The sequence below is a fragment of the Larus michahellis genome, chromosome 15, assembly GCF_964199755.1.
Source record: "Larus michahellis chromosome 15, bLarMic1.1, whole genome shotgun sequence".
Taxonomy (NCBI): Eukaryota; Metazoa; Chordata; class Aves; order Charadriiformes; family Laridae; genus Larus; species Larus michahellis.
The window spans coordinates 2,312,132-2,324,395 of record NC_133910.1 but is presented as its reverse complement, the minus strand read 5'-3'; the positions used below and the strand labels follow the sequence as shown (position 1 = coordinate 2,324,395).

At 55.6% G+C, this 12,264-nt stretch overlaps 1 protein-coding gene across 23 annotated transcripts in view; it reads left to right on the top strand.

Annotated features, from left to right (window-relative positions):
• The first annotated feature begins 10,346 nt into the window (after positions 1-10,346).
• The window catches only part of GRIN1 (glutamate ionotropic receptor NMDA type subunit 1), a 39,861-nt gene continuing 37,943 nt past the window's right edge, over positions 10,347-12,264 (top strand). For all 23 annotated transcript variants that reach the window (XR_012590064.1, XR_012590068.1, XR_012590063.1 and 20 more), the window contains exon 1: positions 10,347-10,744. Coding sequence is in view for 16 of the 23 variants with exons in the window: in XM_074608924.1 (XP_074465025.1) it covers positions 10,487-10,744 (258 nt within the window). In the remaining 7 variants the exon portion in view is untranslated. The remainder of the gene's footprint in view (positions 10,745-12,264) is intronic.

Here is a 12,264-nt window from a genome sequence, read left to right as displayed (position 1 = left end):
TGGGGAAGACTCAGCTGCCCGCTTGCACAGAGAAGTCACGTCTCACAAACAGACCCGAGGCGTCACCAAACAGGCGAGCAAGTTCATGCTTCATTCACTTGGTTTTTCAAGACACTTCCTCGAAGGGGTGTTGGTCCTTAAACAATCCTGAAACAGCAGGGGGGACCCACTCTGCTTTTGTGACTGGAGACAAGATAGGAACCAAGGAAAAGGAGTAGACGCTCAGCTGGTACAACAGAGAGTGGCATGCATTTTTTTTTTTCCACAGAACTTGGGAAATGGGATAAACAGATGTCTAACTCATCTGATTAAGACGATTCTAAATTATTCAGGATGGTACAACGTAAAGCTGACTGTGAGCTACTGCAAAAGAAGCCCTTACAAATCTCTTGGTGACTGGCAGGCGAACAGCGGTGTCTGCCAGTGAAAGGCAACGCACGCGGCGAGACCCACCGGAGAGGGGCTGTTAATTGGCACTCAGAGAGAGATCCGAGCGTTACTTGACTTGGTCTGTGGATCCATCTGCTCCCTGGTCCACAGTGCTCAAAAAGACAAATGCAATGTTAGGAATAATTAGCATTAATGCTTTTGTAGGCATGATGATCTAAGCGTATAAAAGAAGCAAGGTCCACAGAGGACAATAATATTTTCTATTAGATGAGCTGATACAGCTGGAAAAAAGTTGACAAGCTTTCAGGCATAATAGCCCTCCTTCAAGAATAATTAGGAATGTAGTTGGGAACAGCAAAAAAACAACTACACATATTTGGTCTACTGCAAGGTGTGTGTAATGGTGGCCACCTCACCTTGCATGGAGTAAACCCAGGGGAGATCCAGAGGAAGGAGGAGAGTGATGAGAAGCAGGGAGCAGCATGAATAGAGTAGACTTGAAGTCTTGAAAACCTGAGGTGACTTTACCCATCCATCACCGGTCCCTGAACTAGATGAGGCTTCGTCTCAATCCACCACTTCCCTTTTAAGGTCATACTTGACCCCTTTTCTAAGTTTGAAGAAATTTATGAGTGGGCAGAACTGGGTCAAGGGAGAGGAAAATCAGAAAATGAAAGGACAATGGGAGACAAGGGGATTTCCAGCAGCAATAGATACCTCCATGGTGAGTGAGGGCTCAGTGTAAGAACTGGATGGCCAAAGCCTTTCTGAACATTTACCCCTCCCTTTGTTTTGCTCTATTCCCACAGATATTTTAAGTATCTTTCTTCCAAGACATTTTACGGGTGCAAACAGGAGGGCCAGAGCACCCACAGCATCCCCGGTGGGACACAAGGGGTGTGTCCACTGATGAAGCATTCACCACCACTGACGAAGCACCAAGAGTTACTCAGGGCACGTCTGGTGTGGCATTGTGGGGACCTCTGCTTCCCTGGGCATGGGTTAGGGCAGGGGACAGAAAGGAAACAGCCCTTGATGTATGAAGGCTGCCCAGAAGCCCTGATGACACCAAGCTGTGTGGCACAGTTGACACCATGGAGGGAAGGGATGTCATCCAGAGGGACCTGGACAGGCTGAAGAGGTGGCCCTGTGCAAACCTCATGAAGTTCAACCAGGCCAAGTACAAGGTCCTGCACCCGGGTCAGGGAAATCCCAGGCACAAATACAGGCTGGGCAGAGAATGGCTTGAGAGCAGCCCTGAGGAGAAGGACTTGGGGGTGCTGGTGGACAAGAAGCTCAACACGAGCAGGCAATGCATGCTTGCAGCCCAGCAAGCCAACCACATCCTGGACTGCATCAAAAGAAGCTTGGCCAGCAGGGCGAGGGAGGTGATTCTGCCCCTCTGCTCCGCTCAGGGGAGACCCCACCTGGAGTGCTGTGTCCAGCTCTGGAGCCCTCAGCACAAGAAGGACATGGACCTGTTGGAGCGGGGCCAGAGGAGGCCCCGGAGATGCTGGGAGGGCTGGAGCCCCTCTGCTGTGAGGACAGGCTGAGAGAGCTGGGGGGGTTCAGCCTGGAGAAGAGAAGGCTCCGGGGAGACCTTAGAGCCCCTTCCAGTTCCTGAAGGGTCTCCAGGAAAGCTGGGGAGGGACTCTGGAGCAGGGAGTGTAGTGACAGGACACGGGGTAACGGCCTCAAACTGAAGGAGGGGAGATTTAGATTGGATATGAGGAAGAAATTCTTTACTGTGGGGGTGGTGAGGCACTGGAACAGGTTGCCCAGAGAAGCTGTGGCTGCCCCATCCCTGGAGGGGTTCAAGGCCAGGCTGGATGGGGCTTTGAGTAACCTGGGCTGGTGGGAGGTGTCCCTGCCCAGGGCAGGGGGTTGGAACTAGATGATTTTTAAGGTCCCTTCCAAGCTGAACCGTTCTGTGATTCTGTGAGTCTATGTTAGAAACTGAGTGCAAGAGGCATTTACGGAGGGGTGTAATGGGCCCGGGACAGGGCACTGGGAGCTCCCGAGTGTGGTGGTGACAGGAGCACCCGGGAGCTTGTTGAGTAACGCAGAACCTCCACACACACACAGGGCCGGTGGCTCTGCCTTGTGTCCTGCTTTCTGGGGGGCCTGGCTCAAGGGTGCGGTGGGTGGGCAGTGCTGGGATGAAGCACACCCCATGCTAGAAGGGAAAACCAAGTGCAATGCAGAGATTTCCTTCTCATTAACTTCTCAGGCAAAGCTGGGCAATGACCTGCAGGGGACTGTCCCAAGGCTGCTGGGAAAGAGAAGAGGAGGAAGCTAGGACATTTGAGTCCAAGACGCAGTAAATGTTTCTGTAAATTATGTAAACTGAGTATAATTGAGCACTGGTGAGGTAACTGTGGCTTCTGCAGGCTATTATCTCTGTATTTGTTTTTAGGATATACTGAGACTCTTTTGACTGGTACATAGCAACCTTAGCTATACTGAAGCATTTGTTTGGGGACTGAAGTAGTGCCTATGGTTACAGATGCTGAACACCCTTCACCATGTACAAAACCCCAATTTCAAACGCTTCTGAGTTTGCTGAACTAACCACCTAAGGCTGGGACGCTTCACTCCCCAGGTTTGAGACACACAGGAGCAGTGGTCATGGTAGGGAGGATTCATCTGCTTGAAGAGGTTGACCACATGAAGCTTAACTCTATAGAAAAACAAGTAAAGGAGAAACATGGTGTTTAGCTAGCACTGGAAATCTTTAGACTTGGCTGGAGCTCTCTAGCACATCTCTGCACTAGATCAGGGCTGGGGCTTGAAGCACAGGCTGCAATAGGAAGGAAAGGGCAATTCACAGGATTGCAGGAGGAGGATGAAGCCTTGGGGAATGGGGTTGTTGGCCACAAAGACTCTCAGTGACGTTTTTCAGCGGATAGATAACGCTACCTGTGTGCTCGGCTTTCCAGGAAGCCCACCTTGAGACTGTGTGCCTTGCTTTACAGATGTGCTGGCTTGTAAGTGCATTATAGATACCTTCAGGGAAGGCGATGAGATAAAAACAGTGTTTTCTTCAAAATGAGTCCTGTTTAGCCTTGTCTCATTGTGGTTTTATTTATTTTTATGCTGGTTGCATAATAGAACTTGTGCAATCAATCTTCCTATCTGTCCTTGGCAACAAGGTTTTGATCTTCTAGCAAATATCAATCACACATGACAGGAGGGCACAGCTCTCGAGGAGGCGTGTTTGCCGTCACATTCCTGTGCTTTGGTTGTTGCGTTTGAGCCCTAACCCACCAATTATCTGTTCTGGTGAGCGTTGGAGCACACCCTGGCTCCACGCTAGGCTGCCAGCTGGCTCCTGGGGCGAGGTACGTCAAGGGCAGCAGAAAGTCTGGTGCCCCTCAGCTCCTGCCCCTACATGCCATACTGACACAACTGGGCCAGCTCTGGCTTTGTCTAGTTTACCCAGCATCCTCCAAAGCTGTTCCCGAGGCCGTACAACTCTCATTTATCACATTCGGTGTCTTTAAAAGCCACATCTGGCAGGTTGGAAAGCAGCCCTCTAATTTTTCTGTTCTCCCAAAGTTGGGAGCATTCACATGGGAGCTGCACAGGCTGGGGAGCCCCTGGAGCGAGATAAACATTTGCAAAGACATGAAAATTTCCCAGCAGAGACATGAAATACTGAGAGTACCAAGGTGACCTAGGCACTGTTCACTGCAGGGAGACAGATCCTTGTCTGGATGGGCCCCAGGATGTGAGGGGAGCTCTGGGCACTGTGGTGGGCTCCTGGGAGGGGGACAGGAGGGTCAGGGATGCACGAAAAGGGGTTCAGCTGATGAGATGTTTGCTGCCTCCACCCCAAGGCAGAGGGGGGAACTCGGACATTTCTGCACCTACTGCTGTGAAGACAATGTCCTGTCTTTGAGGACACCTCTCTCTGGAAGGGTTACAGGTTCCAGAGTGCCTCATTTGTCATTGACACCCTTTTCCTTCCCTCTTTTCAGCTTCATCAAAGCCCGAGGAGGTTGGGCATGCCCAGGGGCCTCACTCTCCACTTGAGAGGGCACATCTGCCTTCCAATGAAGCCTGTAACCACCTGGACTCTACTGGGGAGACACTCCACCGGAAGAAGCTCATATGTCACCTTTCCCAGGGAATTTGGCCCCTCCAGCCTCTCCAAACGGTGGGACCGTTTCTGCTTGAGCAAGGTGCTGCACAGACACACCCCACCACGGCTTGCAATGAGCAGGGCGGCAGGTTATTGGTGCAGCAGCAGACCCTGGTGTCCCAGTGTCCCCAGAGAGTCCCTGGAGATGAAGGTAGTCGATCTGACAACCCTGGATGCCAGCTCTACCTTGCAAAGCAAGGCAGGCACACCCCAACAGCAAGCTTTCCCATGGGCACCCAACCTGTTGGGCTGAGCTCCAGCGTGGTGGGCTGTGCATGCTGGGGAGCACCAAGGGCTGTACGGGGGCTGGTGTCGCCCAGCGTGCTCCATCTCCAGCCACTCTGCACCGGTGACTGTGGCACCGCATCACTTGGGCCCAGGCTCCAGCATCTTCTGAGGCAAAGACGTGCAGGAAGGTCCCAAGCGGCGATTAATCTCTCTGCGCTCCTTTCCAGCCTCTGCTATGCAGCAGTCCCAGGGGACTGGAAGTCCCTGAGGACAAGTTGCCCCATCTCCTGGGACACAACGTGCAGGCAGCTGAAGCCCAGCCACCTCTTGGCTGGTTTTCCAGCAGAAAATTGGAATTTTGTCAAAATGAAAGTTTCCCTACAGAGCACTTCAAACATGTGAATGCTGGTTTTCCCTTAGAAAATTATTCCTGTGGAAATTCCCACCCACTCCTGCTGCACATCTGACTGCGTTTCTGTGCATTCAGTTCCTTCTGATTTCACAGAAGCTGTTTCTGTGTTTCTCACCACCTTTGCCTCTGGCCATTGATGTTCCATGTCCCATCCTCTTACGGGTCACCTGAATATCTCCCTGCCTAATGAGGAACCTCTTGCTATCCAGAAGCCGGACTAACTGCCTGAATCCTGTTTGAACTCCCCCCAGCCCTGGGAATGCCCAGCTGCCTTGGATGAAGACGAAGCGCTGGTGGATGCTGCGAATGCTCCTGCGCATGGCTGATGCGGGGATGCAGTAACCTGACAGCAGAAGGGGAGAGATACCTCAATTCTCATCACTTGGAATAAGATGCTGTTGCGGCTTCTTTCTGTGATGACAGGGACTCCAGAGGTGACATGCACTGTGCTCAGGAGGGTGGCAAAGGCCCTCGGAGCCCTAGGGCTTGTGCCCCGTGGGGAGAGCTGAGCAAAGACAACACAGATGCCCATAGCAGGCCAGCGTTGGGCTGCATCAGCGCTGTGCTGCCTGGTGACTCCACCAGCCACATCTGACTTGCAAAGTAGGCTGGGCTGAGTCTCTCTTGGCTGACAAAGCATTTAGGGAGAGCACACGACCTGCCTAGGGACTGCAGTCCATCCTGGCTACCATCTGTAAGAGAGGTGGAGACAGGGCCAGAACGTACAACAATAACAACTCAATCCAAACGGCTGCTCAGACGCTCCCACCTTGGTCTCCATCCCGTTGCTCCCTGCAGCCCCCCCCCCCGCCCTAGAAATAACGCCTTTGGGCATCGTACTCTTTGCAGACACCAACCGCTGCCTGTCCGTCTGGCTGGATGGCAGACGTCGTGACAAGGACATCCTCCCGCTGCGTCCTGGCTGCCCACACAGATTGCATTCCCCAGCGGAGTGATGGCGGGGAATGCTCTGCAGCAGCCTCCAGGAGGGTGGTGAGGAGCTGCCGACAGTCCCTGCACCCCCTTCCTCGCCCATCATCCCTGCCCGGTGTCTGCCACCACCTGCTGCCCGCCTCGACCCCACACTGGCGTTAGTGCCATTCCCTGTGTCCGTCCCAGGCCCTCGTTGCGTTGGGCACACCACAGAGAGCCACCAAGGGCAGGTTTCTCTGCCTGCAAGGTACCCAGGGCATGCGACTCCCCTGGGATGTGCCCAGATACCCGAGCAATAGGAACAGGAGATGTGATGAAACTGGGCAGGAGGCTCTGGCCACGGCGTGGTGACTCCGAGGAGGGGAGCCTTCTTCCACGTTCACCACCCTGCCTGCCCCGGCTGTGCTGGAGCTGGCTCCCACTGAGGGACAGACTCTGGAAACAGCTTCTCCAGTGCCCAGAGCTCCTGGGGAAAGCGTCCGCGCTGGGGCAGCCGTCTGCCATTGCTCCTGGCAGGCAACGTATGATACCGCAGGCAGCACCCTCCAGCTTCATCCACTCTCACCTCTTCTGTAGCAGCTCACGAGGAGTTTTTCTCCAAATATTCTCACGGGACCTTTTCTCCATTTTTTCAGCCTCTCTGTAAAGAATGCGATCCCCAGATCCGAGGGCAGCTTTTGCCCCCGAGATGCCCCAGTGCTTTGTACAGAGGCTCAAGCCGTTGCTGGCTGTTGCTCTGACCCCTCAGGGGCTCATCCAAAGACAATGGTGCCTCCTTTTTGTTTCGAAATTCATGATCTCTGACCCCCTGGTCGATATTAGAGACCACCTTTCCAGTCAATATTTCCACTGCATCCGCAGTCCTGTCCTAAGGGCAGGACCAACAATATTTGCTTCTTCTTCCATGGCTCTTCACTGACTGTCTTAAAGTATGTTTCAGTACTCCATTTATCAAAGAATTCAAATTATTTGGCATCATTATTTGCTGTCTTGCAGATTTTATCATCAGTGATTGCTTCCAGAGCAATGGCAGAAGTGCTGAAGTATCAACCACATCCCATATCCTTTCATACCTGTAGGAATACCCCCATCCCGTTGCAGTTCTTCACTAACAGCTGCTCTTAGAGATCTGCCATGGCCACTCAGTGTGTTCTTGACTTAGTTTTATAGCTTGGCTTAACCACTCCTACATCTTGCAGCTGTACGTAAAATGCATTTCCATAGCCCGTGTTATAGCTGCGTGGTTACTGCTGTCAATTAAAATTTAACTTTCTCTAAGGAAGAATTTAGTTTGTTTGGCAGCTCCATGATGACTGACACAAATCACATATTCCGAATGCTTGATTTCCTCATTTATGAAATTCCGTATTAGCTTTTCCACCACCGGGACCGATGCCTTACCCCGGGGCGGATGAAATTTCCGGCTGGGTTCAGTGCTGCTCCCCTGAAGTCTCTAGGTTTTATGCTGGCTTACTCCAGCCGCTGGAAGAATTACACCATGCACAGGCAACGGGACACCACACAAATGCTCTTGTCCAATTCCCCTGCATCCAGAAGGTGCCAGACATAAAGAGCAGGATCACACTCTGCACATGTTAATTGCTAACAGGCAGTTGTGTTAAGTTCTTGTGCCAAACCATGGCTAAGAAGGTTGCCATGACATGCCAGGAGGCAGCCACAGGAAAATACAGGTCCTTTGCTTGCTCCAGAGTCGTCAGAAGGATCAGCCGGTGGATGCAGAAGTAGCTGCCATTTACACAGCCTCCACCCCAGGAAAGCCCTGCATGCACCCATTGCCTTCGGATGATCAAAGAGCCCGAGGACACAGCAAGTGTGGAAGTCGTATGGTGACAACGTCTGCGCTGGCTGAGCCTGGCTGCTGGAGGTTGTGATCTGGGCTCTTCCTGATGCCAGGACAACACGGCCCGGTGGGAGGCATGACCTGAGAGGGAAGCAGGCGTTTCTCGGATCTCTGCAACGGCGACAGAACAAGAGCCTCTGGAGACAAAAACTGAATGGAGGCACAGAGGGAAGACCCTGACTCTGCAGTATGATCATCTGAGACTCCTGGGCAACACAGGAGGAGCTCAGTAACTGCACTCCTTTTTGTCCCTACGGGGAACTCCAGATAATAAGGAGGAAAGATCTTTTGCACTCCAATGCATGTTTCAAAGCCTGCCTTTTTCCTTCCTCTTCTCTGCTAAGTCCCCTGCTGTGGTCAGGACTTGCCTTTATTATTCTACTACCGTCACACCCACCAGGGCATGGGTCTGCATAGCCCACTCCAGACCAGTTTCTTCCCAAACAACCTCCTGCAAGGGTACCTGGTAGGCAGAGGACAGGATGCAGTCAAATGCGTACAGTCTAAGGGATGGATGGAATTCTCTCAACTCGCACCCTTTGTCCCTCCAAGACAGCACTCGGGCCCCTCAGGGTGGGCAGAGCCACAGCACATGAGTGTGGAGACTCACCTCCGTGGGTGGACGAGTAGGAATGGCACAGTGACGCTGAAAAGGGTCAAGTGTGCCTGGAAATCTGTGCTGAGAGCACGGCAGGATCGGTGTGGAGCTCCACGCAAAGCACTGCAAGAGTTAAGGCGAGGTGGGGCCATTCTCCTTCTCTCACCAAGTGCGTCATAACCTCCGTGGGTTTCATCGCTTTCCCAACGAATTGTCCACAGCTTCTCTCAGAGGGTCTCACAGCTGGAAGGGTGCTGTGTAGCGTACAAGCCCCGCGTATGCTGGGACCCTGCGGCATTACACAACGGCCATTTTGCTTCTGCAGTTTCTTCCGAGTGCATGTGGGCAACGTGGGACACAGACAAAATGGTTTCCATGGCAACTTGCACTTCAGAGATGCCAGTGAGAAAATTTGTGTTGGGGAAAGAAAATTCTCCTTCAACTCACGTTGCAAGCAAGCACAGAGGTGGGCTGCGGCAATACCCTAGAAATGGCTGATGTAAAAATATCTTTGGTGATTTTTCTTCTGCAGTGCTCAGCCTGCCCTCTTCTTGGCTGGCATACAGTGGGCTGGCTGATGGCATTTGTCCCATGCAGTTACAAAGCAACATCCTGTCGTTATCTCCAACCCCTTTGTTTTTTCCAAAAAGGCCAAAAATGGCGGCTCTGGGGAGCAACATGCTGTTCTGGCCACCTCACCCCTCTGGCCCTGGAACAGGAGAGACATGGTCAAGGAGTGAAGCCCAATCCCTTTCAGCCATGGTGCTGCACTGTTCTCCAGATGTTGACCACTAGCTGCTGTGCCTCCATTTCCTTTGGGGAGGCTAAGGGTAGCCCAGGGGCAGATAGAGAGAACCCCAAGAAACCTCCTCAGCTGACAAATCTGAAGGTCATATCCTGGAGTAATGAAGTGAATTTAATGGAGGAAAAGGGCTGGTTACCCTGTGAGCTAATGTCTGAAAGAGCGGTGGCTCTGTCTGGAGGGACAGAGTGAAGCCAAGGAAGCAGGCTGAGTGTCTGCTTAACATCTCTGCCCAAGAGGTGTGTTGGTCAAGGGAGGGTTCTCCACCATTAGCGTGAATACAAACCCTGATGTTCATCTCACAAGCAGCCCTCCTCAGCCAGGACTGGGGAAGCGTGTTGTTCAGAGATACTGCATAACTGGGAAGATTTGTGCTGGAGAACAAAACCCGAAGACCCCAATTTATAGAATCATAGAAACACAGAATAGTTAGAGTTGGAAGGGACCTTAAAGATCATCTAGTTCCAACTCCCCTGACATGGGCAGGGACACCTCCCACCAGACCATTTACCCCCAGTCTGGTATGATTACTCCTGGAGAAGACCCTGTTTTACCCAATATCTGGTGTGATTATGCCTTCCGAAGCAACGGGAACACCCAGACCCTGAATGAGCAATGCGGGTGAACACGACAGAGTGGGACCACCGGGAGATGCACTCCACCGCAGCCGGAGGCTCAGCCCCAGAGGAGCTCTGCACCCCCTGCGCCCGCGACACTTCCCAGCGCTGCGGGAGACCCCCGTGCCCGGGTCCCCGCGGTGCCCAGCAGGGCAGAGCCGGGGTGGGGGGGAAGGTGCGTGTGTGTGCGTGTGCAGCCCACCCCGCAGCAGGGCCGGGCGGGGCACTGCCGCAGCGCCCGGGGCCGCCGGGGGGTCGGTGCCGCGCTGCGCGGGGGGCCGGGGCGGGCCGGGGGAGGGCGGGCGCTGCGGCAGCGGGCGGAGCCGGCGGCGGGCGGAGCGGCGCGGAGCGGGCGCGGAGCGGGAGGTTCAGCACCAGGGAGAGCGCCCCGCGCCCCGCGCCGCGCCGAGCCCCGCATGGGGCCGCGCTGAGCCCGGCGGGCGGCCCCGCGGCGGGCGGCGGCGGGCGGGGGGGGCCCGGCGGGCTCCGGGCCGCCCGTGGATGAGCACCATGAGGCTGCTGCTGCTCGCCCTGCTCTTCTCTTCCTCCTTCGCCCGCGCCGGCTGCGACCCCAAGATCGTCAACATCGGCGCGGTGCTGAGCACCAAGAAGCACGAGCAGATCTTCCGCGAGGCGGTGAACCAGGCCAACAAGCGGCACGGCACCTGGAAGCTCCAGCTCAACGCCACCTCGGTCACGCACAAGCCCAACGCCATCCAGATGGCCCTCTCCGTCTGCGAGGACCTCATCTCCAGCCAGGTACCCCGGGCCGGCGACTCCCCCCCGCCGCTGCCGCCTCCGCCGCCTCCGGGCACCCCCCCGCCCCGTCCCCGGGGGGGGGCCGAGCCGTCGCCCCCGCGGCCGCAGCGACCCCGGCCCCGCCGCAACCCCCGGCCACCCGCCGGGGCTCGGGGCGGGCAGAACCGCGGCCAGAGGGGTCCTGCCCCGGGGCCCGGGGGCCGCTGCCCGCATTGCAGCCTTTATGTAAGCGCGGGCGGGCGGCACGATCCGTCACACGGGCACCCGCACCCCCCCCGGGGCACCCACGGGCACCCACACGCACCCCGGGGCACACACCCAGAGCGGGTGTGCAGATGTGCCCACCCAACACCACGCGTGCAGACAGCAACATGCATGCAGACATACACAGCGCACAGACACACATCGCCATGGGCGCACACGGGCACACACATAGGCACGTGCTGTGTGCACACATGGGCATCCACCGGCTGTGGGCAGGTGTGGGCACGGGGAGCGCCACACATGCACATACATTGGGCGCTCACGTGCCGCTGTGGGGATGCCCATGGGCTGCTCTGCATGTACACACACACACACACAACTCCCCCATGTGCACACATGCATCGCCGTGCAAACACAGGCACACACAGAACACTGCACATCTACACTCATACCAGTGTGCAAACACACCGGTGCACACACGCTCTCCCACATGCACACACGCGTCCGTGTGCACACACGAGCACATACTGCACCAGGTACACATACACGTATGTACTGCCACACAAACACACTCCCCTGTGTGTGCTACAAACACACACATACACCCTGGTTCGTGTACACGCACGCTCCCAGGTCACACACTTACATGACTGCATGCCACAGCTGCACACGCAGCACCAGGGCCCCCCTGGCACCGCACCATGCGTGAAGCAGGCACGGAAGCACACCCACTGCCACACATGGCACACGCTGACAGATTGCAGACACACAGGCACAGCGGGCACACACCCGCACAGACACAGGGCCGTGGGCACGCACACACACCTGCACACGCCAGCACAGCGCGTCCTCGTGCGGGTGACCCTCAGCACACGCAAGGGAGAGTCCGAATCTGCGGCGGTGGTGGGTGCAGCCTGGGCACCCCTGGGCAGCCTGTGGCCTCTCCTGCGTGTGCTCTGGGTGCTGAGCCTGGCTAACCAGCCCTGTTCCCCCCACTTGGGGCCATCAGGTGGGCAGACAGGCAGGTCCAAACCCACTCCCACCTCCAACACAACCATGCACAAGCAAACAGGGTGCACAGGCCCATGCATATGCACAAACACGCACAAAAATTGTACGAGCGCCCGCACCACGGAGACTCACATCCCCCCCCCACGCAGACATAAATGCGTGTGTGCACCCAGGCACACACAAAGCCAGCGAGGGGGGGGAGCTGGAGGGGCCAGAGCTGCAGAGTGGAGCAGAGCTGACAGGTTCGCAGCTCAGCTTCCCAGTGCGGAGATGGAGGATGGCTGGAGCCGTCCCTGGGGATGCTG